General features: G+C 36.7%; 1 protein-coding gene across 2 annotated transcripts in view; it reads right to left on the bottom strand.

Annotated features, from left to right (window-relative positions):
* PALS1 (protein associated with LIN7 1, MAGUK p55 family member) overlaps window positions 1-27,436 on the bottom strand; it is an 87,940-nt gene that overhangs the window by 13,065 nt on the left and 47,439 nt on the right. For both annotated transcript variants that reach the window (XM_060762579.2, XM_060762572.2), the window contains exons 2-7: window positions 24,532-25,050; window positions 16,182-16,390; window positions 7,664-7,741; window positions 6,151-6,297; window positions 3,567-3,728; window positions 1,910-1,987 (exon numbers count right to left, since the gene is read on the bottom strand). In XM_060762579.2, the coding sequence (XP_060618562.2) occupies window positions 1,910-1,987; window positions 3,567-3,728; window positions 6,151-6,297; window positions 7,664-7,741; window positions 16,182-16,390; window positions 24,532-24,934 (1,077 nt within the window). In that variant the 5' untranslated portion in view covers window positions 24,935-25,050. The remainder of the gene's footprint in view (window positions 1-1,909; window positions 1,988-3,566; window positions 3,729-6,150; window positions 6,298-7,663; window positions 7,742-16,181; window positions 16,391-24,531; window positions 25,051-27,436) is intronic.

Genomic DNA, 27,436 nt, shown 5'->3' with positions numbered 1-27,436 from the left:
AGACTGGGCCACAGCAACGCGTGGTAGGGCACAGCTAGTCTGAAATAAGAGCATTACTAATTGACTCCTTCAAAAGGGATACATCCAAAAAGTTTTAAATAGTGTTTTAGTTTCCCATAAGATTTGGCGGCATACTGGAAGCATGCATATAATTTTTGAGTTCCTGGTCATTCTTCCACTACACATCTATATTAGAACTATATGGCAAATGGTGTACATGTAGGGCAATCCATGCCCCACCCCATCTGTCTCTAACAGTAGGCAGGGTTATTCACAGGGAAATGCTAATTATGGCCACAGAAGGGCTGCAGATGCTCAATGTGATGTCTTGGAGAGGTTTGTTCATTGTGAAGGCAATAAAGGAATTCCAATATCCACAACATCCCAGACATGAATGTTCAAGTGTAAAACAGATCTAGGCTGGCAAATGCCACTAACAAGATAGATAGTCAAGAGGTAGAAAACTATTTCACCAAATTTTGTTGAAGTGAACCCTTATCAATTTTAAATAAAATAATTCTTTATGAAAATTCTGGATGCATGTCCTTCTTTTCTCCCAATCACCTATTTAAGACATTGTCCTATTCATGTGGGAAACGTGGACATTGTCACTCTGTTCAATGGAAGAACAATTATTTGTGTTTGAAGGCAACTACAAAAGATACCTCCAGGGGACTGGACAGACGTTGAAGAGAAGCAAGGAAATATCTTACTGGACCCTACAAAAATAGAAATTAAATGGGGGAAAAAATCTGTAGTGGAGAACATAAGGTATAAGGTTAATCCCAGAAGTACAGAAGCAAACCATTCCCAGCCTTATTCCTCAATTACAGCACAAGTGAAAATACCAGGGCCTTTCCACCAACAGAATACATATGCAATTCACACAGAATACATATGCAATTAGTGGGGAGTGTATTTATGTATTTTTTAAAAAAAACATTCAAGTCAACCTGAAATAGAATGTATAGTAAATGAGTTGAGAAAGCTGCTAACTGAACGCTAGCATATTTCCCTCTTTCCTACTCACCACTATACTCCCTAAAAACATCTTAGCATTGTGGTAGTCAGGGAACTTTCAGGAAAGCCTTAAGACGTGGTAGGGCAGAACTGAAAATCAGATGGAATAGACTTCCAAGACCATTACATGATTAGATCTGAATGTTACATAGTTGTATCTAAACACCCAGAAAGCTATTTTTGCCCCTGCACAAGGGAGTTCGCGCTCTCAAACTATTATTCTTGGGTGTTCGTAGAACCTATAACCATTCCATAAAGCATTTAAAATATTACTTTCTGCTCCCAATTAAATATCTATGAAGGAAAATATATTATTTTATTTTAATCCTGACATTTTAATGCCAAAGGACATTACTCTCCCAGCCCTACCTTTATTGAATTTTGCACTTTCCCTTAGCCCTATCCAGAAACTATTGCACAAACTCTGAGTCCTCCGAACTCAGCTTTTATTATTGTTCAGACATGGAATTGTTTTTATGATGTTGTTCTGTTATTGTGATGTGTTAATTTTAGCTCGTTTTTGTTGATTTTTTCATTTTATTTTATTGTTCTATGTTTTAACCGTGTGTTTTTTTTTTTTAGACTTGTCACTTTGTAAGCTGCCCCAAGTCCTTTTGGGGAGATTGAGATGGGGTACAAAAAATAAAGTGATGATGATGATTTCACATAATATGTCACACTTTTAAAACAGAATCGAAAAATAGATATTCCAGGAAAATTCCCCTTTAAAATGATGGAAGCAAATATTTTCAAAACATAGGCATGTTTGAATATACTTCAATAATAGGAGATGCATGAAACGATTAAACAACAAGAATCACAACAAAAATTAAACACAAATGGAACATCAATTTAGGTTGTTTTTATATACTGTACGGCAATGACATACCACAGTCTCCTTAGTTGGTGGTGGTTTGCTCTGCTGACTAGGAATCAGTACAAACGTCAGAGTACCATGCATATCTGCCTATGAGGAAAAGCAGAAATGAATTTAAAATGTTCTTGGGGTTAGCAAAAGTCTTCACTTTATATGATATACAACAATAGCTTCTACAGTGGAATGGAATTTCAAGCTGCTACTCTTAATTTATGGGCATTCTTTTGAATATCAGTTCCAATTTCCTAATCCCTGCTTGAATGTGCTTTGCACATTTCTATGAGGAACTGTTCTTCTCAGATATTAGCCAAGCTCACTGGACATGGCAGCACATATTTCAGGCCAATACTGGAGAGATACAACGCTGGCGTGGACCTTTGATCCATTATGTGGTTCCTATCTTTTCACCACAATTCCAACTCTTACTGTCAAACAGAGCCGGCTTGGACATTACATCAGTAAGAAAGCTGTAAAGCTAGTAAAAAGACAGAATAAGACAGATGGGTGTTTCTGGCTTTTCCGAGGTAGGAATTTGCATGCAGAGCTAGGATGAGGTAGAAGAATGTACAGCATTCCAACATTTGTTTGTAATACCATTTACACGTATAATCCTTCACAATAACAGGGGTGACAGGGCCTTATCCTAAGAGCTTCTAATTTAAAAGAGGCAGAGGAAAACATCTGCATCTTGAATTTCAATTCCCAGCAGCCTTAGCCAGTATAGCCAAAGGAAAGGAATACTGGAAGCTGCAGTTCAACGATGACTGGAGAGTACATACTTCACACTCCTCTTTGAACAAAATAACACCATTTCTCAGACACCACAGAGAATGGAAGCTCTTCCCAGTACAGGCAGTTCCCAAGTTACAAACAAGATAGGTTCTGTAGGTTTGTTCTTAAGTTCAAGTCGAAACAGGTACATTTTTTAAGTGTAACTCCAGCAAAATATATATTTTAGCTTTGAATAGCACAGGGAACTGCTAACAGCCCTGTGGTATTTGCTTTGCTATCTGTTCCCCTGCTCAGAAGATTTTACCCCACTTTCTGTACCTGTGATTTTGAGAAAAAAAAGGGCTTGTTATCGAAACAAGGATTGGTGATAAAACTTCAGTTGAGACACCTTTTCCCCAAAATAACTTTCAGGAGTGAATTTCCTTTCCTAGGGGTAGATTTCTCTTACTTCCTGTTGCCTCACCCCCCTTCTTAACTGTGTCATTTGTAAGTTGGATGTTTGTAACTTGGGGAATGCCTGTATGTCCTATGATTTATATGACAAGTCCAATTCACCCAAACATATTGTCAAAATGGACAATATAAAAAATGAAGACAGAATTCTAGCACGCACACTACACATTCAACTATATAAAACCACATACTACTAGCTAATGAAACCTGTGTTAGAATTCCATGGGATAAAGATTTTAGAACTGGTATTAGCAGGTATTATCTTCTCTCTCTGCCCTTGTCATTTCTCCTTGATATAGTGAAGGCATTTATCAGGAGGTTACTCTCCTGTGACCTTAGATAATGTAATGAAGAACAGGCTTTTTACTAAATACGCAAAAGCCAAAACACAAAAATGCTGGAATTTGGGAGATTTAAATACCTAGTGAAATTATGTTATGCAGCAAGTTACAAAATCATAACAAAAGCAGCAAATTCAACATACCAGTAAGTCAAAGACTTCATTAACATCTTTCCCACGAATTTCAATTCCATTGATTTCCAGAACTTCATCACCTTCATGCAACAAGCCACTTTTTTCTGCAGCACCTCCCTTCACTATTCGACTAATAATGACTGAATCCATTTCATTGCGTACTGTAGCACCCTGCATAAATTACAGTGACAATTTCAAAGCATTTTTATATATATCTCTATATATCTATATCTATATCTATATATATCTATATATCTATATATCTATATATATATATATATAATAAATTTAAAAATTATTGCATTAGAAAGACTCTTCTATGAGTTTGGTGTAAATACAAGAAGGTATTTTTCTTAAGGTAATATTAGTCAACTCACCACAGCAAACCTTTTTTAAAGGAAAGAATTGTTTAAATATTTGAAAGAATTTTTGCACTTTGAACAAGACAACTGAAAGTTAAAAACAAGAGAGGCATTTTTTAAAGTAAGGCAAATATCTTAATTGGCTTGCTTACATGCAATTTAAGGGCACATTTAATCAAGACAAGAAAAAGGTAACCACAGAAGCTGGAAAAGAGTTTTATTTAAAGTTGTGTAAAGACAATAACCACGTAATTTAAAAAGTATATAAATCAATTTAGAAATTAAGGATAGAACCCATAGAAAACTCCATAATAATGTGGGCCCAAAATTTTGGACATGGTATTCATATTGATGTATGGGGAAGATATGGTCCAAAGATATAAATTTTACTTTGTACAATAATTTAAAAGAAAACTTGTATAAAATGATGTACAGAATGCATCTAAACTCATAAAAGCTGGAGAAAATGTCACAGAATCTTTCAAATTAATGCTGGGTGTATCAAGATAAGGAGGGTACCCTTTTTCACACATGGTGCACATGTAAGAAGGTGGAAAGTTTGCAAACTAGAACACACCCAAAGAAGGGTGACCAACATGATTGAAGGTTTGGAAACCAAGTGCTATAAGGAATGGCTGAAGAAGCTGGGTATGTTTAGCCTGGAGAAAGATGGTCAAGAGGGGACATGGCAGCCATGTTTAAATATCTGAAATAATTTCACCATTGAAGAAAGGGCAAGCTTGTTTTCTGCTGTTCTGGGGACTAGGACACAGCTCAATTGACTCAAATAGAAGGAAAAAAGATTTCACCTAAACATTAGGAAGAACCCCTTGACTGTAAGAGCTGTTTGGCAGTGAAATATGCTGCCTTGGAGTGTGGCAGAGGTTCTCTGTTTAGAGGCTTTTAAGCAGAAGCTGGATGACCAAGCTACAAGCTGGGCAGATGCAGGGAATGCCGTGGATGTAGTGTATTTGGACTTCAGTAAGGCCTTCAACAAGGTCGCCCATGACCTTTTGGCAAACAAACTAGTCAAATGTGGGCTAGGCAAAACTACAGTTAGGTGGATCTGTAATTGGTTAAGTGAACGAACCAATGCTTCCTCTTCATCCTGTAAAGAGTAAGTGCCATCTTGTCTTCAGTGTCACCAGTTGCGAGCCCCTCCTCCAACACCAACTGCTGCTCTGGGACCAGAGAGGGGCCAAGAAGACAGTGCCATCTTGTCTTTAGTGTCATCAGTTGAGAATTCCTCCCCCAACACCAACTAATGCTCTGAGTCCAGAGTAAAGGGGGGGGGGGGCAGGAAGATATTGTATTTATTGTATTTACATTTTACTTGTAAGCCTCTCTGAGTTCCCTTCGGGGTGAGAAGGGCGGCATATACATGTCATAAATAATAATAATAATAATAATAATAATAATAATAATAATCCTGGAAAGAAGTGACAATCGGAGTGCCACAGAGCTCCAGGTTCTGTTCAACATCTTTATTAACAACTTACATGAAGGGTTAGAAGGCATGATCATCAAGTTTGCAGATGACACCAAATTGGAAAGGATAGCCAATACCCCAGAAGACAGGAGCAGAATTCCGAATGATCTTGACAGATTAGAAAGATGGGCCAAAACTAACAAAATGAAGTTCAACAGTGACAAATGCAAGACACTCCACTTAGGCAGAAAAAATACAGATACAGAATGAGGGATGCATGGCTCGAGAGCAGTACATGTGAAAAAGATCTTGGAGTCCTTGTGGACAACAGGTTAAATATGAACCAACAATGTGATGCAGCAGCAAAAAAAGCCAATGGGATTTTGGCTTGCATCAATACAAGCATAGTGTCTAGATCTAGGGATGTCATGCTTCCCCTTTATTCTACCTTGGTTAGACCACACATGGAATACCGTGTCCAATTCTAGGCACCATAACTGAAGAGAGATATTGACAAGCTGGAATGTGTCCAGAGGAGGGTAACTAAAATGATCAAGGGTCTGGAGAATAAGCCCTATGAGAATAAGCTTATTTTCTCATGAAATAAACATGAAAATTTAAGGAACAGTCTAAAAACAGTAACAATTATTTTTCAGTTTTCGATTCATGCCTGCACTCTCATTTCATATACTTGGTTGCAAGTATTCTTTTTTCCTTTTTTAAAAGGAGAATGCATAACAAACATGTGACTAAATATCATGGAAGTGATCATATCTTTTTCTTGGAATTTCAGTTTACTCACCAAAGGGATATCCCGAGCCTTCTCAATACGAACTATTTTAACTGTCTCTCCTCCATAAAGACCAACATTTTCATAAATCTTTTCATCTGTTAATGGTTCTGGCTGCATTTCCTGCTCAGCAACTTTATCATGAGCCAAAAGCAGTGCCTAGTGTAAAGGAAATAGTGCTATTTAAAGAAAGGTTGCATTCACACATTAGAGTTAATTTGCGCAAAGTAAGACAGCTTAAAAATTCGACTAAGGAAATAAAAAGAACAGTGCTCTCTTCTAATTCAAAAATGGATGGGCTGTCATGGGAAAGAGACTGCAATTATGAACCTTTAGTTATATGGGCTGCCCTTCAGACTAGCAACATGTGCATACAGGACAATGCACTCAGTGTTACAATTTTCACATTTACACTGCAGAAAAATACAAAGACGCAAATTTCAATTGCAGAGGGAACCACTGCAGCACCTCCACAGTGCCATTGTAGAACAAAGATTAAAAAAATATTCAGCTCTGCCCAGCATGAAACAATTACAGGTTAAGTATCCCTTGTCTGAAATGCTTGAGACCAGAAGTGCTCTGCATTTTTTGGCAGTGGTGATCCCCAGCTGCCAGGCATACATTTTTTAGTCTCCCTTGCCTCAAGTGAGAGCATTGGCACTCCTGTATGTTTGGCTAAAGACAGACATGAGAATATTTTCAACTGCATCATTTCAATGTGTTGTTGAAGGCTTTCATGGCCGGAATCACTGGGTTGTTGTAGGTTTTATGGGCTGTATGACCATGTTTCACCTGCATCTGTGGCAGGCATCCTCAGAGGTTGTGAGGTCTGTTGGAAACTAGGAAAATTGGGTTTATATATCTTTGGAAGGTCCAGGGTGGGAGGAAGAACTCTTGTCTGTTGGAGCTAGGTGTGAATGATTCAACTGGCATCATTTCACATCTTTCTTCAATCATGTCTCTCTACAGCCTCATAAATACAATATAGGTATATGTATGTGTTGCAGCTCTAAAAGCTGGAGTTTGCAGCGTTTTGGATTTCAAAATTCAAGACAATAAATACCTGTATTCTTTAAATCACCATGTTGTACCCCAGGGGTCCTCAAACTATGGCCCGGGGGCCAGATATGGCCCTCCAAGGTCATTTACCCGCCCCTCAGCTCAGGGTTAACCTAAGTCTGAAACGACTTGAAAACACACAACAACAACAATGTTATCTCATCAGCCAAAAGCAGGCCCACACTTCCCATTGAAATACTAATAACTTTATATTTGTTAAAATTGTTCTTCATTTTAATTATTCTATTTTTAAGTGTTTTTTGAACTACAAATAAGGCATGTGCCGTGTTCATAGGAATCCATTCATGTTTTTTCAAATTATAATGCAGCCCTCCAACAGTTTGAGGGACTGTGACCTGGCCCCTTGTTTAAAAAGTTTGAGGACCCCTGTTGTACCCCAAGCGACAGAAATTATGGGTGTCGAAAAATGTCGACATCATACAAATAAAGAAAGCAATGTTCCTACCTGAATATGAGGGGCATTCAATAATGAATTAAGTTCTACTCCATCCTTTTGATGGCTTGGTTTCAAAACACTCTGTACCTGAAAGATAGGAGAATACAGATAATATAATGAATTGAATTGCACCCCCCCCCCCCCCGCAATCTCAGATTCTCCAGCTACTGATATACATAGGCATATTGCCTCTCTTCCTGGAAGTGACATTGAGTCATGCTGATTAGTATCCACTGCGGGACTAAATTCTATGAATATATACAAACAGTTAATGCTATACAAAATTGACAGCCATAACTATATCTCATGGCCACAAAAAAATCCACAGCGTAACTAGGCACTGTGTGAAGTATGGCAATTCTGTTTATCTATTCTTGAGCTCCTATTAGTCTCCAGCATTAGTGAGTTAACTTGGATTCCAGTTTTATGAGAGAAATAGAGAGGGATCGTGCATGGTTTTATGTAACTATCATATCTATCCTACAACAGTCTCCAAAAATGCAAACTTATTTGATACAAGAGTGACTTAGGTGTGACCTCCCCCCCCCCCATTTCAGCTCTATGATAGTTGTTTTCCAGTGTAGTGACCAGAACTGTACACAGTATTTCAGATGTGATCACTCAAAATGTTTATATTAAGGCAGTATAGCATTTGGAATGTTTATTTTCAATTTATTTACTAATTATGTCCAACATGGAATTTGACTCTTTTAAGGCAGTCGCCTACTGGGTGTCATGGAGCAAGACTACCCGTTTCATGTTTAGTTGCTACTAGTTCCGATCAAAATCTATTTGTAAGTCATACATATGATCTGTATTGGTATAAAATAAAGGTTTGTAAGTGCAGATTTTCAAGGCAAAAGCAACCATCTCTGAGTAAATAACTTCCTTTCCAAGCTCCGTCTCCTAAGGCTGGGCTCTAAAATACGTTATGTGAATTTAGAACTCCTGTGAATAGGAGCTATACAACAAAAACTACTGTGCAGAGAAGAGTTAAGGATATCCTCTAATCGCTTCTCTCCTGAAAACTCTGCTAGTATGTATTCATCTAAGTATGGAGTTGCGAAAATGTGGCCCTTGGGTTGTCTGCATCCCAAACTCCTTTTTGTGAAGCCTAACTCTTTTTAAATTTTTTTATTACGTTTAGTATAGAGGGTACGGGTGGGGTTGGGGTTAGGGTAAGGGTTAGGGTGAGTTTGAAAAGTTTACATGTAAAGTGGGAGAACAATGTGGTGATAGGAAAGTAGGGAAAAAAAACAAGTGCATACTATAATTTTTTTTAAAAAATTAGGAGGAAAAAAAGAAAAAACAAAACAACAACAACAAAAATAAATCTCTTGACTTCCATCCAGCTTTTCGCGGCACTACGATTATTGTAACTTAAATAGTCTCTATTTAAGGATGATGGTTCATGGTGTTACAAAAAAGCGAGACGGTGAATCAATGCTTCTTTAGCTTCATTTCGTATTTAATATCATTGTGATGAGTCTATTTAAGACTCATTTTTTTGTATTCTTCTATTTTAGACCAGTCTGTAAATCTAATTGGGTTCCCTGAGTTTTATTTCAACAAAAAGGTTAGTTTGTCCATGCCCTTAATCTCTTTTATCTTTTGTTGCCATTCATCTAAGTCCAGTGTTTCTTTTTGCTTCCAGTGTCTCGCAAAACACATTCTGGCTCCGGTAGACAAGTAGATAAATAAAATGTCATCATCGCAGTCTAGGCTTATATCCGAATCAGTTATACCTAATAGGTAATATTCTGGCTTCATGGGGTATTTAACCTTAAGAATTTGTTGAGTGGCTGCGTGTATTTTCCCCCAAAACCTTTTAGTTTCCTTACAGGTCCACCATATATGAAAAAAGCTACCCTTTTGGTCCTTGCATTTCCAGCAGCATTTTTGCGTGTTCTTATACATTAAGCTTAATTTTCTTGGTGTCATGTACCAGCGGTGGAACATTTAAAGCCAGTTTTCTTTTAAGTCCATAGAATATGTAAATTTTAGTTTTTTGTTCCAAACTGGTTCCCATTCATTAAATGCTATCGTTCTTCTTAGATTTTCTCCCCACTTCGTCATGCAACCTTTGACTATTTCTCCTTCCGTGGACCACTCTAGCAATTTATTACACATTTTTGTGATAACTTTATTATCATTTTTAAAAATTTTGTCCCAGAATTGTTCATTCAAGCTAAAGCCACTCGTCTTATCTTTATTATAATATTCCTTTATTTGTAAGTAGTTGAGCCGTGAGATGTTGGGGAACTGTTGTTTGATTGCCTCGTAGGATTTTAAGGTTGTTGATCCTTGTGATGATGTGTAAGTTTTATTCTTTGGTTATGTGTAGTTTGGACAGTGGTTTAGGGATGGTAAGTATGGGAGATTATATTTTGTTAGAGATGGTGGCTAGTGGCTTGAGCTGAGTTGCCATAGCAACGGTGGCAGAGCCAACTATCACTTCACGGCGCAGCTTTTTGAAAGTGGCAGTCTGTGGCCGGTGAGCTACAGGAAGGGACTGATTTCTCTAGTGGGAGAAACAGGGAATTAGTCAGTGGCTGGAGAGCTACTGAGAGAACACTGAGTCTCAGGGTGGAGATTCAGGGAATCAATTGGTGACCAAGTGGTTGCCGAGAAGGACCCGGTACAGGGGGTTGTTGATTCTAAATTAAGAATCAAGGTTTGGCTGGGTTTAAACCTGTTGTGCCAGCTGTGAAACCTTATGAAGTGTTTGCCTGAGTTTACTCATGAAACCTTTCCAATGTATCCATCAAGATTTGTGCCTCTTTTGAAGAACAGTTATACATTGTTATACTCCTGTTAAAATAAACTTGTTACTGTTTTCCTCAAGTCTTGCCTGATACAGTTTCTTCTAAGTTGAACAGCCTGCAAGAATAAAGTCAAGCCAAGAAAGTAAACGCTACGCTATCAAGTGAATAAAGCCTTCTGTAATTAACAGTCCCTTTAAAAAATAGTTCCTAGGCTGATATTGATCGTTGCCCGGCTTCCCTCATAGATTAGGTGGCAGTGGGTGTTTCACCACTCGCACCTTCACATTTGGTGGCATTCGGTGGCATTAATACGGTCTTCTTTACAATTGGTGGCAGCAGTTTAACAACCTCTTTACAATCCTTTTATCAGTAACTCATTATAGGTTGGCCATATAGACCATCCTAAAAGTCTTCTTTGATTTGCCTCCATCGTAGATATCCATAGGAGAGTTTTCAAATAAAAATGATTTTTGTATTTTTGCCACACTCTTAATAAGGAGGATCTTACAAAATGATTTCCGAAGTTCTTTTCCTTTTTTTATCTTTTGAACCACACGTATGAGTGCTAGCCTACCCTGAGATCCAACTCTTGAGGATACTTTTAAGCTTCCAGATTATCTTTAAAAAACCCAAACAAACAAACAAATCAATCAGGCAAAATAAACTATACTGCCATACAACACTCCAAAATGCAATGGTTTGCCATTATCCATGTTTGAAACTGCCCTGAACTGGAAATCAAGTGTAACTTCTGGTTACTTCTGTTTTCTATTCTTTGCCAATTGTATCCAAAAATGTAGTAGGATAGCCCACTTTATATCGCAGGGGTGACCCCAACTGTGGTTGCCTACTCTGATCTATTTCAACAAATATGAAAACTCAATTTCTGATTTTACTTAAGCAGCTGAAGTACTATCCTAAACTATCTCCAAAGAGAAAATTTCCACAATTAAGTAAAATACTGACAGAATGGTCTTACAACTCAATCTATTCTTCCATAGGCTGATTTTCCACATGGCACATATGAAAAAATTATACATAGGACTCAACATGGATATTTTTATTTCAGTACAGACCAGCTTAGAAAGCGTACATACTGAAGCTATCAAACAAACACAGAAAACTAACAATTTCACACACCAAGGGAACAATATCACCCTCTGTGGTAATGATATACTAGCTCTGATTCAACATCATTTGTTTGAGAATATGTATTGTCGAAGTCCGAAAAAACCTACAACAACCCACTGTTTGAGAATAGTTTAAAAGATATAGGCTCCTTCTACACCACTATATAATTCAGATTTTCAAAGCAGATAATTCACATTATCTGCTTTGAACTGGATTATGAGTCTACAATTCAAAGCAATCTGGATTTTATATGGCAGTGTAGAAGGGGCCTTAAATGTATCAGAAACAGCTTCTAAGTAATTTTGTTCTTATACTGACAAATTCTAAGACAATATCAATTTGTAAATCATACATATGATCTATATTAACAAAAAGATGTGGTCTTTGTCCAACTATTCATCAAAGTCTCAAAAGTTTTCTGTAAATTAATACTGTCAATGTTCCCCTCACACTTTACACAACATGTTAGGTAACAGAGTACTCATGTACTTTCAGTTTCTTTGACAATATTTTGATTTTCAATATTTTGCATAAAGATGCTTTACTGTCCAAATTACAACTCAAAACATAGCAACACCCAGTTGCAACTAATGCAGTACTACTGGTGAACAGGTGCCCACTGAAGGGCAAACCCTACAGCTGCTTTTCAGGTTGCTCTGCTTACAAAACCTCTCTTGAAGATATGGAGAATTGCAGGCAATATGAGACAAGAGGTTACCGAGCTAAGGAAGAATTGGGGTAAACAAAATGACAGCATTTTGCTCAAGTTAATTTCCCCAACTTTGATTTTTTTCCCCCCTCACTCACTCTTCCTCAGCTGGTCAAAAAATTAAATTCAGAATTTCTTGTAAAGTAAATTCCATGACTTATCTCACTAATTCCTGTAATAGAAAACTGGCCAGTATTTCACTGAAATGCATTCCATATTTGCATTCCATGTTAAGGACAATAAAGTGTTTCTGACTTAAAATTGAGTTTAGATGTCCAATTTATCCATAGGAAAGGTTATAATGATAATAATAATAATAGAGTTCAATTTGAACAAGTTGATGTAATTTTGCAGTTCATTATCTGACTTTTCCCCAGCCCTTTTGAGTAAGATAGGAAACATAAAATAAAATGAACAACACTGTTACTTTTATTGCTACAATATAATCATGCAAATGTTTATTTTCACCATCTCCCTGTTTAACTTCTTTTGTACAGTTTTCTGCAATTATTTTCTGACAATCTGTTAATTTAACAAACAAGGATTTAAATAACACATCTAGGAATTTGCCTAGATTCTGAACAGAAGAGAAGAGAAAATAATGAGTTTATTAGGAAATGTTTGAGTTAATAATACTTGCCTACTAATCTCTGAAAAAGATATAATACAGTTTTGCATTCAGATTACAAATATGCTTGGCTAAAACAGATGCTGTTAATAGCAGGGCACTTTTGATGTCCTTTTTTTGAGTGGCTGCTACATACAGCCTTTTATTGCAAGTCTTTTGATCTGCAATCTATGCAACATTTTTCATTTAGATTTAAAATATGCCACTGAATGTATTTTTATTTTGTATATACACAAACACAAATATATTATTTATTTATTTTTATTTGCTTTATTTTTATACCGCATTTTCAGCCTAATTTGGCGACTCAATGCGGTTTACTGACAATTTTAGTTATTTCATGTCAATATGTCAGTAAGACTTTTTCTGTCTGTACAAATGAGTAAACAGACAGCAAGAAGAGAACTGCATGCTGAGAATGGAGATGTTAAAAGAATGGAGGTCAGTGGAGAAAAGCCCATACTTTTACTTAAGCACTATAATGGAGGCATGGTAAATACCTCCTAGCTTGAGAAATGGGGCAACATGGCAACTGTCCAACTCTTCCTCCCCAATGGAGCCTCCATGTTGTTCCAGAGGGTTGGAGGAATCTGTGGAACAGCATGGCAGGTGACTCCAGGCTGCAGAGCAAAAGGAGAACAGGAAAAAAACACTGTTCCCATTGTTCCAATGTCACCAGAATCCTGGATCCAATCCATAGTATTTAAATAACTATATGGATTAATTTCAGCATTAAAAAAGTTGAATGGAAACACGTTCATGTCTCAAACATTAACATTCCCAAGGTGATTAATTCTTGAAGAATCAAGCACCAGAAAAACTAGTATGTCAGCTCTGTTTTAATGGCTTCAGTAAGAGAATGAAACATTTCTGCATTATGTCTTGAGATATGCTAAAACATATTATCACTCTAAAAAAGTTTATTATAAGTTACAGAACTAGAACTCTAACATCTTGCTAACACAAGACATACTGTTCCGCGTCAGAAACTACTGTCATTAATGTTGTATCAACTAATCTTGATGGTCAGCACTCAAGCTATGTTTCTTTAACCTTAGCTTCCAATTTTGTCAACTTTAACTGGCTTTACAATCCATTTAATTAAATTTGATGTTCAGCAGCTATTTTTATAACAGAGACAGAGTGCACTGCATTATTTTAGGGAGTTAATCTCCACATAAATTCCTTAAGCCTGCATGCTTTACTTGGTGTTCTAATTAAATTAAAGTTTCAGAAAAAATAGTGTATTATATTTTCTTTGCGTTATGATTAAAATTATGTATTGTCCTCAACAACAATGGAAGAAATGCTCGTACTAGTAACTATCCCCAATTAGTCAGCGTTTAAACAAACAATAATACCAATTATATGATTTATTCAGAATCTACAATTGTTGAACAAGTAGTCAGAAACTCCCCTGGGTGTGTGCACAGTGTAAGATGATACATCTTCTCTTCTTGGTCCTCACAAGCAAGAAAAAATAATCCCTGCAATATTCTCCATGCTGGATAAAAGCATGAAGATTTCTGTACTGCTCCTCATTCCATGTCTACTTTAAAAAGGATTCATCTATCCAGAAATGTCTTCTATGCAGGGACACATTTTCCTCGAACAAAACTATTTTCTGAGAAAAAGTACATGTGATTTTTATGTGCAGAAAACACATTTCAACAAGGATAAACCTTGTTTAGTTGTGCATCTGAATACTTGCCAACTTCCAAATAATACTACAGTTGGCTCAGACCGCCAGCATTCTGCCCAATGGGGCTTCCCGAGCAACGGAAAACATCTTTCTTGGAAAGAAAGAGCAAATGAATATTCTTTTTTTCCGTAATTTTGAGTCCCTCCAGGGAGAGAAGACAGGTTAAAAATAAAGTTTGTTATTATTTATTATTTATTTACTTTGCTTCTATACCGCTGTTCTCAGCCCGAAGGCGACTCACAGCGGTTCACAAGACACAGAACACAGCAGAATTCAAACACCAATATAAAACAGTTAATAACCTAATCTAATACACAATTAATACACAATTACTATGATAACCATTCACTAGCATCTCGTCACTAAAAACATGATCCAGATTCGTCATCCATTGTTCCATTCCTATGTCATTACCAGTCTTGCACTAATTATTCGAACGCCTGCACAAATAACCAGGTCTTTACTTTTTTGCGGAAGACCATTAGCGATGGTGCTAATCTAATCTCTGTGGGAAGGACGTTTCCATATCTAGCGCAGTTTCTGTGCAATTACCTGACTCAATCTGAATTTTCTTTTCCAAATCTTGCTCTGGCTCCCCCAATCCGTCTGGGAGAAAATATCCACCAGCCAATGAACATGTGGCATGCCACTTCAAATTCACTGAGTGGGCAGATGCCCAGCTATTTAACAGGCAAGGCTTCTCTGTGTTGAGGCTGGCTTATGAGAAGAAAACAGGGCATCAGGTGCCCTATTCACTGGATGCATTACTTCTTCCACCTAGACACTCCAGGTAAGTCAGGCGACACAAATATTATTTCCATACTTAAAGTATCTGTGCAGTTACCTTACCCAATCTGAAATATTTCTTCCCAAATCTGTCTCCACAGGAACTCTATAAACTGTCCCCTACCCCCACCCCAATGTGTGCTTTCTTGAGAATGTCAACAATAAAATATTTATTTGCACCAATAGTAGTGCACATGAACTTTGGCCTGAATTCAGGACTTAGCACCTGCTAGCAGATGGTCCCACTACTAACTTTGAGTGATCCTCCTTCCCCCACCACAGTTCACCACAGTCAACAGCATCCCATGAATCTCTGAGTAGCCTTTTCATTAGGCTGCTGTGAAAAGAAAGTAGCAGTAAAGTCCACTTCCACCAGTCAACTATGTCAAAACCTAGATCCAACTCTGCTGTATGTGCATTTATGATGTTTTATGTATACATGTTCTGGTCATGTACAAAATGTGTATATATGGTATCTTATACTGAAAAAAGTGTAGAATTCATGTTCACTCCTAAGTCTGTGTCTACTTCCTGTTTACTTAGTCATCTTAACTCATTAGAACAGAAAAATAAAAGCAAAAGATGGTAGAAACAGAAAATATAGATATTCAATTGCCTATTTGAATGGGAATTAAATGATAGGCAAAACTCAAATCTGTATTTCTGATACACATATAGTGACTTAGATAATGCATACTTTATTTTTTGGCATCTTTATATTTTAATTATACATCTATGGCTCACAACTTTGAATAAACTGACAGCTAGTAGTTTAATCACCAGAAAGAAATATATGCAATACATACCTCTTGTGCAAGCTCTTGTGCATTGGAGATAAGGGGATATGGAGGGCTGGCTTTGTTCATATGCACAGTAACAGCATTGTGTATCTTAAATGCATTTTGAAAGTCAGTGTTTTGCACAAGCTGTAAAATTAGAGCAATTTCCTCTTGACTTTGGGGATCTAACAGAGTGTGCTGAACATGTTTAAGTGAAGACAGAAGCTCATCAACCTCTGAAAAAGAAACAGATACACATTACTTAGCCTGGCTGTACATAAGACCAGATATCTGCAATCAGACTAATTGCATCAACAGTGGTTAATATAATTATTTTTCTTGCTAATAAAAGCTACACTCTGAAAACTCATGCAAGAAACAACCTAAAACGAGACAAACAATATTTCATTCAAGTTATACATTAAAAGCTCCTCTCTAAAATTATTTGTGTTACCATATTATTTTTATTTTAAAAACCATTAAAAATACTGAATATATACTTCAGGTGAAGTCATAATAAGCTAGTGTGCAATAAGTCCCAAATTCCCATTGGAACACAATTAATTCATTAGCCATGAAATTGTTTGATGGTCTTTTTTTTTTTTTTTTTTGTGGACCAGAATTTGCTCTTCTAAATCTACACTATCTTCTTTGGGCCCCAAAATCCAGTACAATGAAAATGTTACTCAGATAATGTGAAGAATATTTGTTAATATTTCAACCCTTAATGAAAACAGACACCCTGACACTTAAATTACCTGAACAAAGATAATGAAAAGAGCTGCTAGAATTCATCTGGAGAAATCTGAATAGAAACACATGCACAGAAGCATGTTGTTGGGCAAAAATATGCTTTCTATTTTTTTATATAAAAACAGTATTTTAATATAGGAATCCGTATCTTTAGCACCAACTACACTGCCTCCAGTGCAAAATATACTGCTTTTAATGCAAAAGAATAGGTTTAACACACATTTTCAACCCCAAACACATTTTTACATGGAAAAGCTGTACTTATTTCTGCACAAGTGGATTTTCCCACATGACATGGAAACAAATTCCATTAAAAATGGCACCCAAATTCCTGTACTCTTGAGAAGTGAGGAGAAAAATAACTGAAATTGTTCATCTTTGTATTCAATAGGAACATAATATGCAAATATTTACAACCTGATCCAAGAACTTATCCAGATAACCTTATATGCAGTTGTGTGAATGCAACCTGATGTTGCGTGATTGTGTGGATCTGAGTACTGAGCATTAACTCCCACTAACAAAACAGGGCTAAGGAACTTGTGGACCTACAGGCACTGCTGAATTTCAACTTCTATCAGCCCCAATCAATGTAGCCACTGTAATTCAGAAAAAGGTCCCCTGAAGCCCCCCAAATTCCCTACTCCTGCATTAAAGGAACATAATGTGATCCAAGAGCCCATTTTAAAGCTACATAAATACTTATGCATAAAATCATGAATAACAGCTGTTTCAGAAATAATTGGGTTATCAGATGGCATATATCAGGGCACAGAGGGTGTAACCAATATGAATCCAATGTAGATTATTCAGGCTACTTATTAGGTGTCATCCAGTGTATGCTAGTCTTACCTGGTTTGTGAGATTAAGCAGAACTCATTCCGGGATACCCTTAATCACTTTATGAAATCTTATGTTAATTCTCTAGAGTTTCTGACACCATACAAGAATAATTTCCTTATGAAAAACTAAACACATTCATGAAACTATTCTGAACACAAAAGGTTTTTAATCAGCAGTGTGCAGGATAAGGATAAGTCATAATTTGCATCACTACAACCAAAGGTGATGTAAACTTCAATTTCCAAAACAGTGGACTGTAAGATGTTAACAATACACTCCCATGCCTGTCTACTCAGAAGTAAGCCTCACTGAATAAGCATATCCTTTTGCAAACTGTACTTCCCCACTACTCAAGTGAATACCTATAGATGTCACAATGATTGAAATGATACATTAGCAATGCATTTCTACTGGTTGAGTACAGGAAAGAGAATTCTTATTCTACCTTGCTTCACCGAGAGTCACATATGAAAATGGCATTACAAGCTTTAATGTCAGACAACCTCCCTTGTTTGTGATTTAAGACATCAATTAGGGTCACACATTAATCCTTAATCTCCATCCCCATAACTCTTCCCAGTTAAACAGAAATAGGCTGAATTTTAAAGCACCACATTCTGGTTGTCTACCTATGAATGTTTTTAAGCTCCTCTTTTGTAGAGGCAGTGCACCACAGTTAGAAACCTCTGGATCAATACCTCACAGTACTGCCAGAAGTAAAATATTACCTATCCTATACCTACCTATCCTATACCTAGAAGTGCACACATGTCTCTGTGACTCTGACAATAAAATGCAATCTGCTCACAATATAGCAAGGTTTATGCTTATTAAAACAAATCTGCTAAATGCCCAATTTGATACTCAATTATATCCTGCTATGAGTTAGACTGCACCTTTTCTCTGGCTTCAGCAACAGGACGAATGCATTCGGTGTGTGTATCATTCCAAAGAATAAGAGAGAATAAAAAAGATGAGCAGCTGCAGGGGTGGATACTTTTTCAACATCAGAAGAAAGCAGAGAAGAGGGAGGGAAAGGAAATTGTGGCTGGGTTATATTAAATAAATGTTATATCAGGCATCTCTTGAAGAAAAGAACAGTCAATACATAGACACTCTACCAACTAAAATACATTTCTGTTTTGGGGCAACATAATTAGCAAATGAAAGACTTGATCTTCCTGGAATCGACTTGACACAATTTGCACATGGAAAATACTACACACTGGCATATTCAATAAAAAGGGGGCACAAGAATAACTCCTAATTCCTTGCTTTATTCCTTACAACACAAAATTTATGTTGTAACTTCCTTTTGTGCTGAAAAGTAAATTACAGTAGTAAATAAAACAAGAGTACTCAGTATAAACCAGCACTATTTACAATGTAGATTAACTTTTAACTGAGCAAAAATAGTATATTATCATGTGTAGGGATTTGGTTATTTGAGGATATGGATTTATATTATAAATTAGTATAAGACTACCATATTCCTGTGTTGCATTGGCAATCGTGCATGGCTTCTTTCCAAACTACTAAAAATAAAAATAATATAGCTGTTCTCTTCACCCACACATCTTAACAGGGTTTGACAGCTTTCAAGGCAAGATAAGATTTTTGATCTGAAGTTCAGCTAAATTGTCTGATGTACTCAGAAATCAGGAGATTAGGGCATGGCTACACAAACAGCAAGCTTACAGAACAACTCTTTAGAGTTCATTTTTTTCTTTTTTATATGATAAATATTTAGTAAATGAAAAAGTTGAACTCTAGCTTACAAATCATTTATGAAACTGTCACATAATGTATTTTCCCTTTTGAGTTCATCAAATAGTGGATTACCACGAATTCTCTTTATTTTGTAAAGCATACCAACCTTAACAACAATTGCAACTACAATGATAAGGATGATGACTGTGATGATTTGTATCCTACCTTCCTCTCAGGAAGAGCAATACAGTTAAAAGCCTATCAAAAGTTAGTATTAAAACAGAATTCAGGTAGTCACAACACTGATGAAAGAAGAATGTGATTCATTGACTTATGTCAGTCAATCAGTAATATGCTGACACTGGAGACTGAAAAATACCAAGTATGTATGCACATTTAAACAATTAGTGGCTGGGATATCAATGCATCATCTTGTATCACTTAAGTAAAATAGTTTGAGAACATCTATAAAAATGTTTTGCTATCCTACAATGGAAGGTAAAGAAGCGCCATCTTCCTGAAATCAGAGTTTAATTGTATACATGACTTCTGCTTCTGTCTTTACTGTACATGTTTTCAGAGACAACATTCCTTAATTTGTTTAAGTCTAGCTAACGGGTGTGACAATCTCTAACAGTAATTTTGCTGATGCATTCTAAAACTACATTTCTGTACAGACTTATCTGGGAGTGTGTTCCACTGAAACTGTGAAAATGATTTCTGAGTAAATATGCACAGAACTGGATATGTAATTAAAATTTTAGCTGGAAGATACACTTCCATTTTTACTGCTGTATCTCAATGCCAGAAATTATTCTATTGTCAATTTCCACCAGAAGTTAACCATAAATTCATAGTCCACAGAAACAAAACAAGTGAAAGACTAAATGGATAGCTAACGTAGGACACACAATTAAAATACACATATGCATACGATTTGAAATAAAATTGGTACAAAATAATGTATCAGTAGTATTTATTCCCAACTCTTCACTCTTTTTGCTTTCTTCCCCATTTTTTATTAAATGTAATTAAACATTTTCTTATTAATTAAAATTATCCCCCCCCAAGAAAGAGGGAAGAAGTTAACCATATATTTATTTATATAAATTTTATAGGACCTAGAGATTATTCAGAGAGGTGTTTATTCATGTTTTTTCCCCAAAATAATAATAATAATTTGCAGTATTTATTTTTCCGGGAATCCTGTTCTCTTAGCCCCAGTTAACGTGTATGGCTTGGCTGTATTGATTGCCATCACAGTACATGGCGTTTTATAAATAAAAGAACATCAGAACAAGTTTCCTGCCTACAGGCTGTTAGGAATTGTGGGAGTTGAAGTCCAAAACACATGTAGGGCTGAAGTTTCCCCATGCCTGGTCTAGCAGATACTTCCTTTACTAAGGTTTGCTTTTTTAGAGCAAGCAAACTAAAATTATCCTATCTCTCCAGTACCTGCTGCAAGATATCACTGGGATTTATGCATATGCCTAAAAAAGACTGCTTTCGTAAGGCTTGAATATAGTTATGCTTCTGACAGGAGCGATATGTTCCTCTATTACGATAAAAACATGCATCCACTTGTCAATTGTTTCAGTTCCACATGTCTAAGGACAAACTAAATTTAAATATGTCTTTACATTTAACCAAAGCAAACAGAATGGGTTGTGGGGAAAGAGCAACTAATAACGAGTCAGCACCCAGCAGGTAACCTTTTCATCCTGTGCTGAATTTCTGACAGTGGTGCCAGAAATCCCTCACTGGTCACAAGAATTCTAGTATTCTGTGGTTATCCTTATGCACTAGCCAGACAGAGGGGCAGACTATGAACCTTGTGAAAAGAAGGCTAAGAACTGTTTCAGCAAAAACTTTAGGGGAGCTCTATCCTGTGACAACCATCTGGTTTCAAGGAGGACCACCAGATGCAACGGGAGTACCTCAACTCAATCCTAAACTGCAAACCCTGCTCAGATGATTTCTTCAAAATTCTATGCAGCAAAGAACCATTTCTCCTCCTCTGCCAATAAGGTACCATCTGGCAGAGTTTTTCTTGTTAGTGAAAGGAATCTCCTCAAAGATTAAGCCATGCTATACCTGCTGTGATGGCTTTCACATATATTAATCCTCCCTGCATGACATTTTAACTCACAAGAACAGAACATTCATGAGTGAAAACTGAAAGGATTAATACCTAGTGGTATTTTTTTACTTGGAACTTTATGAAATGTGAATCTTCTGTGAACAAATTAAACAAGAAATAATGCAGAATAATAACAGAAATAATACTGAAGGATTTACTAAATTTGGGCACAAGTCTGGTTGCTGGCTTGTGAAAATCAAGTGAATTCTGGTGCATGTTCAAGTAATTCATTTCCTCACTTGCCAATACCACTGCCCACGTTAAAACAGTGAATGTGGCTCTTAATGAGACATGCCATATTATCACAGAATGCCCACACCCCACACCACTGAAGAAATTATACTGTTTAGCCGGTATTGCACCATCTGACATCCACCAGGAAGTAGTAGCCAACAATGAAAGGACAAGGCAGTGACATCTTCGGCCCACTCCCTGTTTGGATATCAGCTACCACGCCAATGCCTTAAATCAAGAAATAGATTTCTGAGATCTGCCCAGATACTCACAGAAACACCTCAGCAACCAAGAGTCCAAAAGTGGGAGGCTAAAACCTGGAACCTCAAGCCATGGCTGATACTGAATGAGAGACTCCCCACTGGGCACACAGAAGACTGGGCAACTTGGAAGGCACTGAACAGACTGCTCTGGTAGCACGTGGTGCACAGCCAACCTTAAGAAATGGGGCTACAAAGTAGAGTCCACAACATGCGAGAAGAGCAAACCACAGACCACCTATTAAAAAGCAGTCTTGAGTCCTGCCACATGCACAATGGAGGACCTCCTCGCAGCAACACCAGAGGCACTCCAAGTGGCCAACTACTGGTCAAAGGACATTTAGTATTAGTTTTTAATTTTTGTGTTTTTTTAAAAAAAATACATTACAACTGTACCCTCTGTTAGCTTCTGATACGATAAATAAAGTACTTGCCACCAGAGCTACATTTTTATTTTATTTACATAAGTAAATTTTATAAAAATAAAATGGAACCAAAACCTTTCCAGAAACAATTTAAATGACAAATTTAAAAATTATCAAATATAACTAGAAATTACTTATTCCAGATAGTCTACAATGGATTCAACCACTGTACCTTTATGGATATACTGACTATTTCAGGCACCTTACCTATTCAGCAATCTTGTCTAAAACTAGTATTTCATTTAACCATGTTTTAAAGAAGGATGAATTACAGTTGAAATAGATATGTGAACTAAGAAACTATTGGTTGGGAACAAGAAAACATAAGTGGGTCCTGCAACATAGTGTTTCTGTATTGAATACTCATCTTCAAGGTTGTACGTACTGCAGTCTCTTCAAACAAACTGCATTACTTCCTTTTGGCTACGCTATCTGGGATGGGACCTAGGAACATTGTTTCAGTGGTTATATTGCTACATGAATGCCAAATTTCGGATGGCGGTGCTTGGGGACTTAATATCCATCTATCACCAATGGCTTTTAAATTTTACATGAAACCACTGAGTGAGATAATTCAGAGTTTTGGAATGTTATGTTATCAGTATATTAGGGGTATGCAAGTAATTATAACCTAATTCTAATTCTACATGTAACTAGTGGCTGAAAAAACACAAAATATGGTGCTTGCACAAGTACGTACTCTGATGAGAAACAATAAACTGAAGCTCAGTTGTGGTAGTTTGTTAGGTGGCTCACTAGCCCAGGGAGACAGCAGTCAATTTCTTTTGGGTACTCCAAACACAATTCCCAGCATTTCCTCTAGTAATTATACTGACTAGGGCTGGAGAGTGAACCTGCACTAAAGGCTTATATTTACAGTTTAGCAATACTCAAAATTAATTTTGCTACTAGAGGTTCAAGTGTTAGCTGTAATACAGAGCATTTTCCCACTATTTCTGATTGGTAAAACAGTTGCAGTCTCTCCCGGATAGACTTCCTAGCAAATTAGAATATCGTGTATTTTAGAGAAAGGAACTAGCAAGGAACTTTTGAGTATGCTTTGCCTAAGAAAACCCTCTAAAATTCATGGGGTTGCCATAAGTCAATAGATGACTTGAAGGCAAATATACACACAGAATGTAAAGTAACACATAACTGCAGGACTGTGTTTGAATACTGCCTAATAGCTACAGTTAGTTCTAAGTATAGTTATTAGGTAGCTAACCGTGGTTGATTACTAGGAATATTTCACCAATATTTAAACAATGTGTGTTGTTCATGGCCCAGTTCTGGGCACAATTCAAAATGTTCACTTTTAAAGCTCTAAGAGACACATGTATCTGAAAGATTACTAGTGCACTAAGATGACCTTCAAAGATTTTCTTCCTGCTGCCATTATGAACTATCATGAGTTGGATGACTGCTAGAAAGAAAGACTTCATTTTAATGTGGTTTCCCAACTTTGAAACATCCTCTCCAGAAAGTCTCAACTGGTTCTCCTCTGGGCTTTTCAACACTAAACATTTTTTTGCTTCCACATGCTTTATAACTTTTCTGTGATACTATTTTGATACAACTGAAGTATTTGTTGTTTAAAACATATTACCTCTTTTGATTTTTTAATTTACTGTTTTAATGTAACTGGATTTAGTAGTTGATCTAGAAATATTTACAGTATTTACAAGAGGTTAGGATTTTGCACATGATAAATTTGCATACACAGATATTTGAATGCAGCAGATGTTACTATGGGGAAAAGCTCCTACATTAGAGGCAGCCATAAAAACATATCTTAAAACAGTATAGTTAAGTATCATGCTCTTGATTCTCTCAGTAAAAATGGAAACCAATCAGCCTTTATCACAATAATAATTCACAATGTTTTGAACCATCAGTTCTGTTTTCAGGTCAGTAACAAGAATGTGCATAGTGCTGGTATTGAAAAGACTACTTTGGAATCCTAAATTAATATATTTCTATCTAAGTTTCAGTTCACTCAAAAATATACATACCTAGGACTTTCACAGCACAATGTGGGCTCTCCAAAATAACACTTTCACCTGTGTCAAACATAGGGTTATCTATGCCAGTTTTGGGAGGAATCTGAGCTAACTTCTTCAGGCGCATAGAAGAATTAAGGTCTAGTTCCTGTTTCTTTCCTTCTTCTTCCCTTCTTCGCCTCAGATCCTCTTGCTGTTGTCGAATTCGCTCAAGTTGAGCACTCCGCCGCAATGGCATCATCCTGGTACCCAGGTCACTAGGGCAGTCAACAGCCATTTCTCTATGCTTTTGAGGTTCCTCAAGTGGTGGAAGATCCACATTTTTTGTTTCATTATCAGAATCTTCTGTTACATGTCCATTCATATGAGAGGTTGTCATTGTTGTGTGCAATAAGCTGTACCACTTCTCAGACATAAATTTTATTATAAAGCTTGTCTTCTTGAGGGTACCATTTAAAATCCATTATAATGTAAGAAAGTCTTCTTATTAACAACTGGATTAAGGTGAAGACACATATCCATCAAGAAAATCTAAAAAGATACATTAAAAATAAAGAGTTAGCATAGAATAAACCAAATTCCTGCACATAACATTAGCATTCTATTCAGTTTTTGTCAATAGATTTAGCAGGAATACGTAGGGACACAGGTATTGTACTGGTGTAGTAAGCATCTATTTGCAATATAGTGGGACAAATTAAAAAGAAAAATTCAAACACTGCTTCATATGTCAATAGAAATAATTACATGGTAGATTGTCAGGAACCAGCAGATCTTAACCATACAAACATAGAAATGCCCAGGGCTGCATATGCAATGGATTAGCCTGTATGTACGCGCTCACGCACACACACACACACAATGCACTCATAATTGGATTAGCCTTACAGAAGATGATATAATAACTAGTAATTATTTTTGAGCATTTATTTCACTTTACTTCAAGTTCTTTAAGTATTTGCTTTAAAGAACCCTTGACAGACATCTTGTTTTTCTCTGAGTTTCATAAACTATCATAACTCTAGAACTATTTCTCTTCTGAACTGATAAACCTTTAACTTCTAGTTATTGCATGCTCCTGCTCAGTGTCTCTCCTAACATCTCAGATACTCACAAGAGCAAAACTGCTCAGTTTTTAAAGCATTTTTGTTTGCTAAATCAGTTTTGAAAAAAAATCCTTCCCATATACTCCATATTAAGTGATTTCACATTTTGAAAATATTAAAGCATTCAATAGAACATCAATTAACAGGCTTCAATGTGTTGTCGAAGGCTTCAGTTTACAGTGCAGGGTATACAAGTTTTTAAACCTACTTGATTGCTTAGTGTGCTTGGCTATTCAATGATTTCATTAAAACATCAGGACTCTGAAAGATGATTGACTGTTATGACTACTCCATTCTTTTAGATTTAACAAAACAACTTTCTGTTTACAGTAGTTAATTACCTTTAACTCCCATCTACTTAAACTTTATAAAAGGATCTAAAGGAGTGTTTTGTTTAAGACATTTCGGTCTTCACTTTAGGATATTTTGTTTATTGTAAATAGCGGGTATAATTTTATGACATGACATAAAATTCTCATTTAACGAAATGAAACTCACTGTTTAATTTAACAACATTCTCATTTAGCTATCTGTTCTTATTTAACAACATAAAACTCACCATGTTCTGCCTAGCATTCCTTTTATAATAGCTAGCCAGATACTGGGTGTGAATGTGTACGCCAGATGCAAGAATTGTGGGGGCTGCATCATTTGAGTTACACGAAGCTGACATGTGGGCTTTTTATGTGATCTTTGGGTTCCCAAACTGTTGAGATTTTTTGAAAATTCTTGGCCAAAAATTACTGTGGGAATCAAGATTTTGCATTTCAATACTGCTCCCCAGCCCACAAAACAAATAGAAAGCCACCCTGTAATTCAGTCATATGAAACTTCTAGTTCTTGGAATGACATTTTAGGTTATTCGTAACAGCAGTGCTGTTAGCCTACATGGGGGCAGAAGGGGCCACAAATGCCCTTCCAACTGTCTGGTTAAACAGTATAACCTGTATTTCTTTGGAAACCTGGTGTAACGAATTAGGAGAGAGGAGGGACGATTTATTATTTATTACTCGTAATGGTGCCACCAATGTGTGATGTGAGGTATTAATGGGAGATATGGCACACTGGACGCAGAATTAATGGAGATGAGGCAGTCTTCAAACAAAAGTTAACAAGTTTATTGAGCACAAAGCGTGTGGTTGCAAGTGGTAACTTTTCTTATGGAACTCAGAATAATGCTTGGTTAGATGAATGTTACACTCTTTCAGGTTATACAGTATCTTCTTGACATAGAGCACTTGCTTCGGACAAAGTGTCAATACAGGGATATTTCCCTTATTTGATCCTTCCTAGATCAAATTCTAAATAAGCTATTCTTTAGCCTCTCCTTGGACTAAAGAATTCCGGCTATGTTTCCCCCTTTCGGCTACCCTAGCCAGAGAAACTTTCAATAGCCAAACCCGGCTTCCCAAAGCCTCGAAACTTTGCTTCAGAAGTCACTCAGCCACCTTTGCCTCTCCTTCTCTCTCAACTCCTCACTCTAACTCCTCACTGCTAAACCCTAACTCTGACTGAACATAAACTTTAACTCATGACTGTTCACTCCTCTGAACCTAAACCCTCACTGAACATAAACTGTCGCTTTTCAAACTCTCCCCTCTAAGCTCCTCCCACTTCTCTACAGCATCGTCTCCATGGTAACGCACTCCTCTCAGCTAGGCCGCTCCAGCATTAGTGCAGCCAATCTAAACACAAATACAGTTAAAGTCATACAATTTATAATCAACTTCTTTACACCTGGCACTCAGGAATACGTAAGAATATGTATCAAAACATTCGTGGTATCCCTATTATGGGATGCAGTGGGTTAA

The sequence above is a fragment of the Anolis sagrei genome, chromosome 1 (genome assembly GCF_037176765.1).
Source record: "Anolis sagrei isolate rAnoSag1 chromosome 1, rAnoSag1.mat, whole genome shotgun sequence".
Classification (NCBI taxonomy): Eukaryota; Metazoa; Chordata; class Lepidosauria; order Squamata; family Dactyloidae; genus Anolis; species Anolis sagrei.
This window is presented reverse-complemented; position numbering and strand designations above follow the sequence as displayed.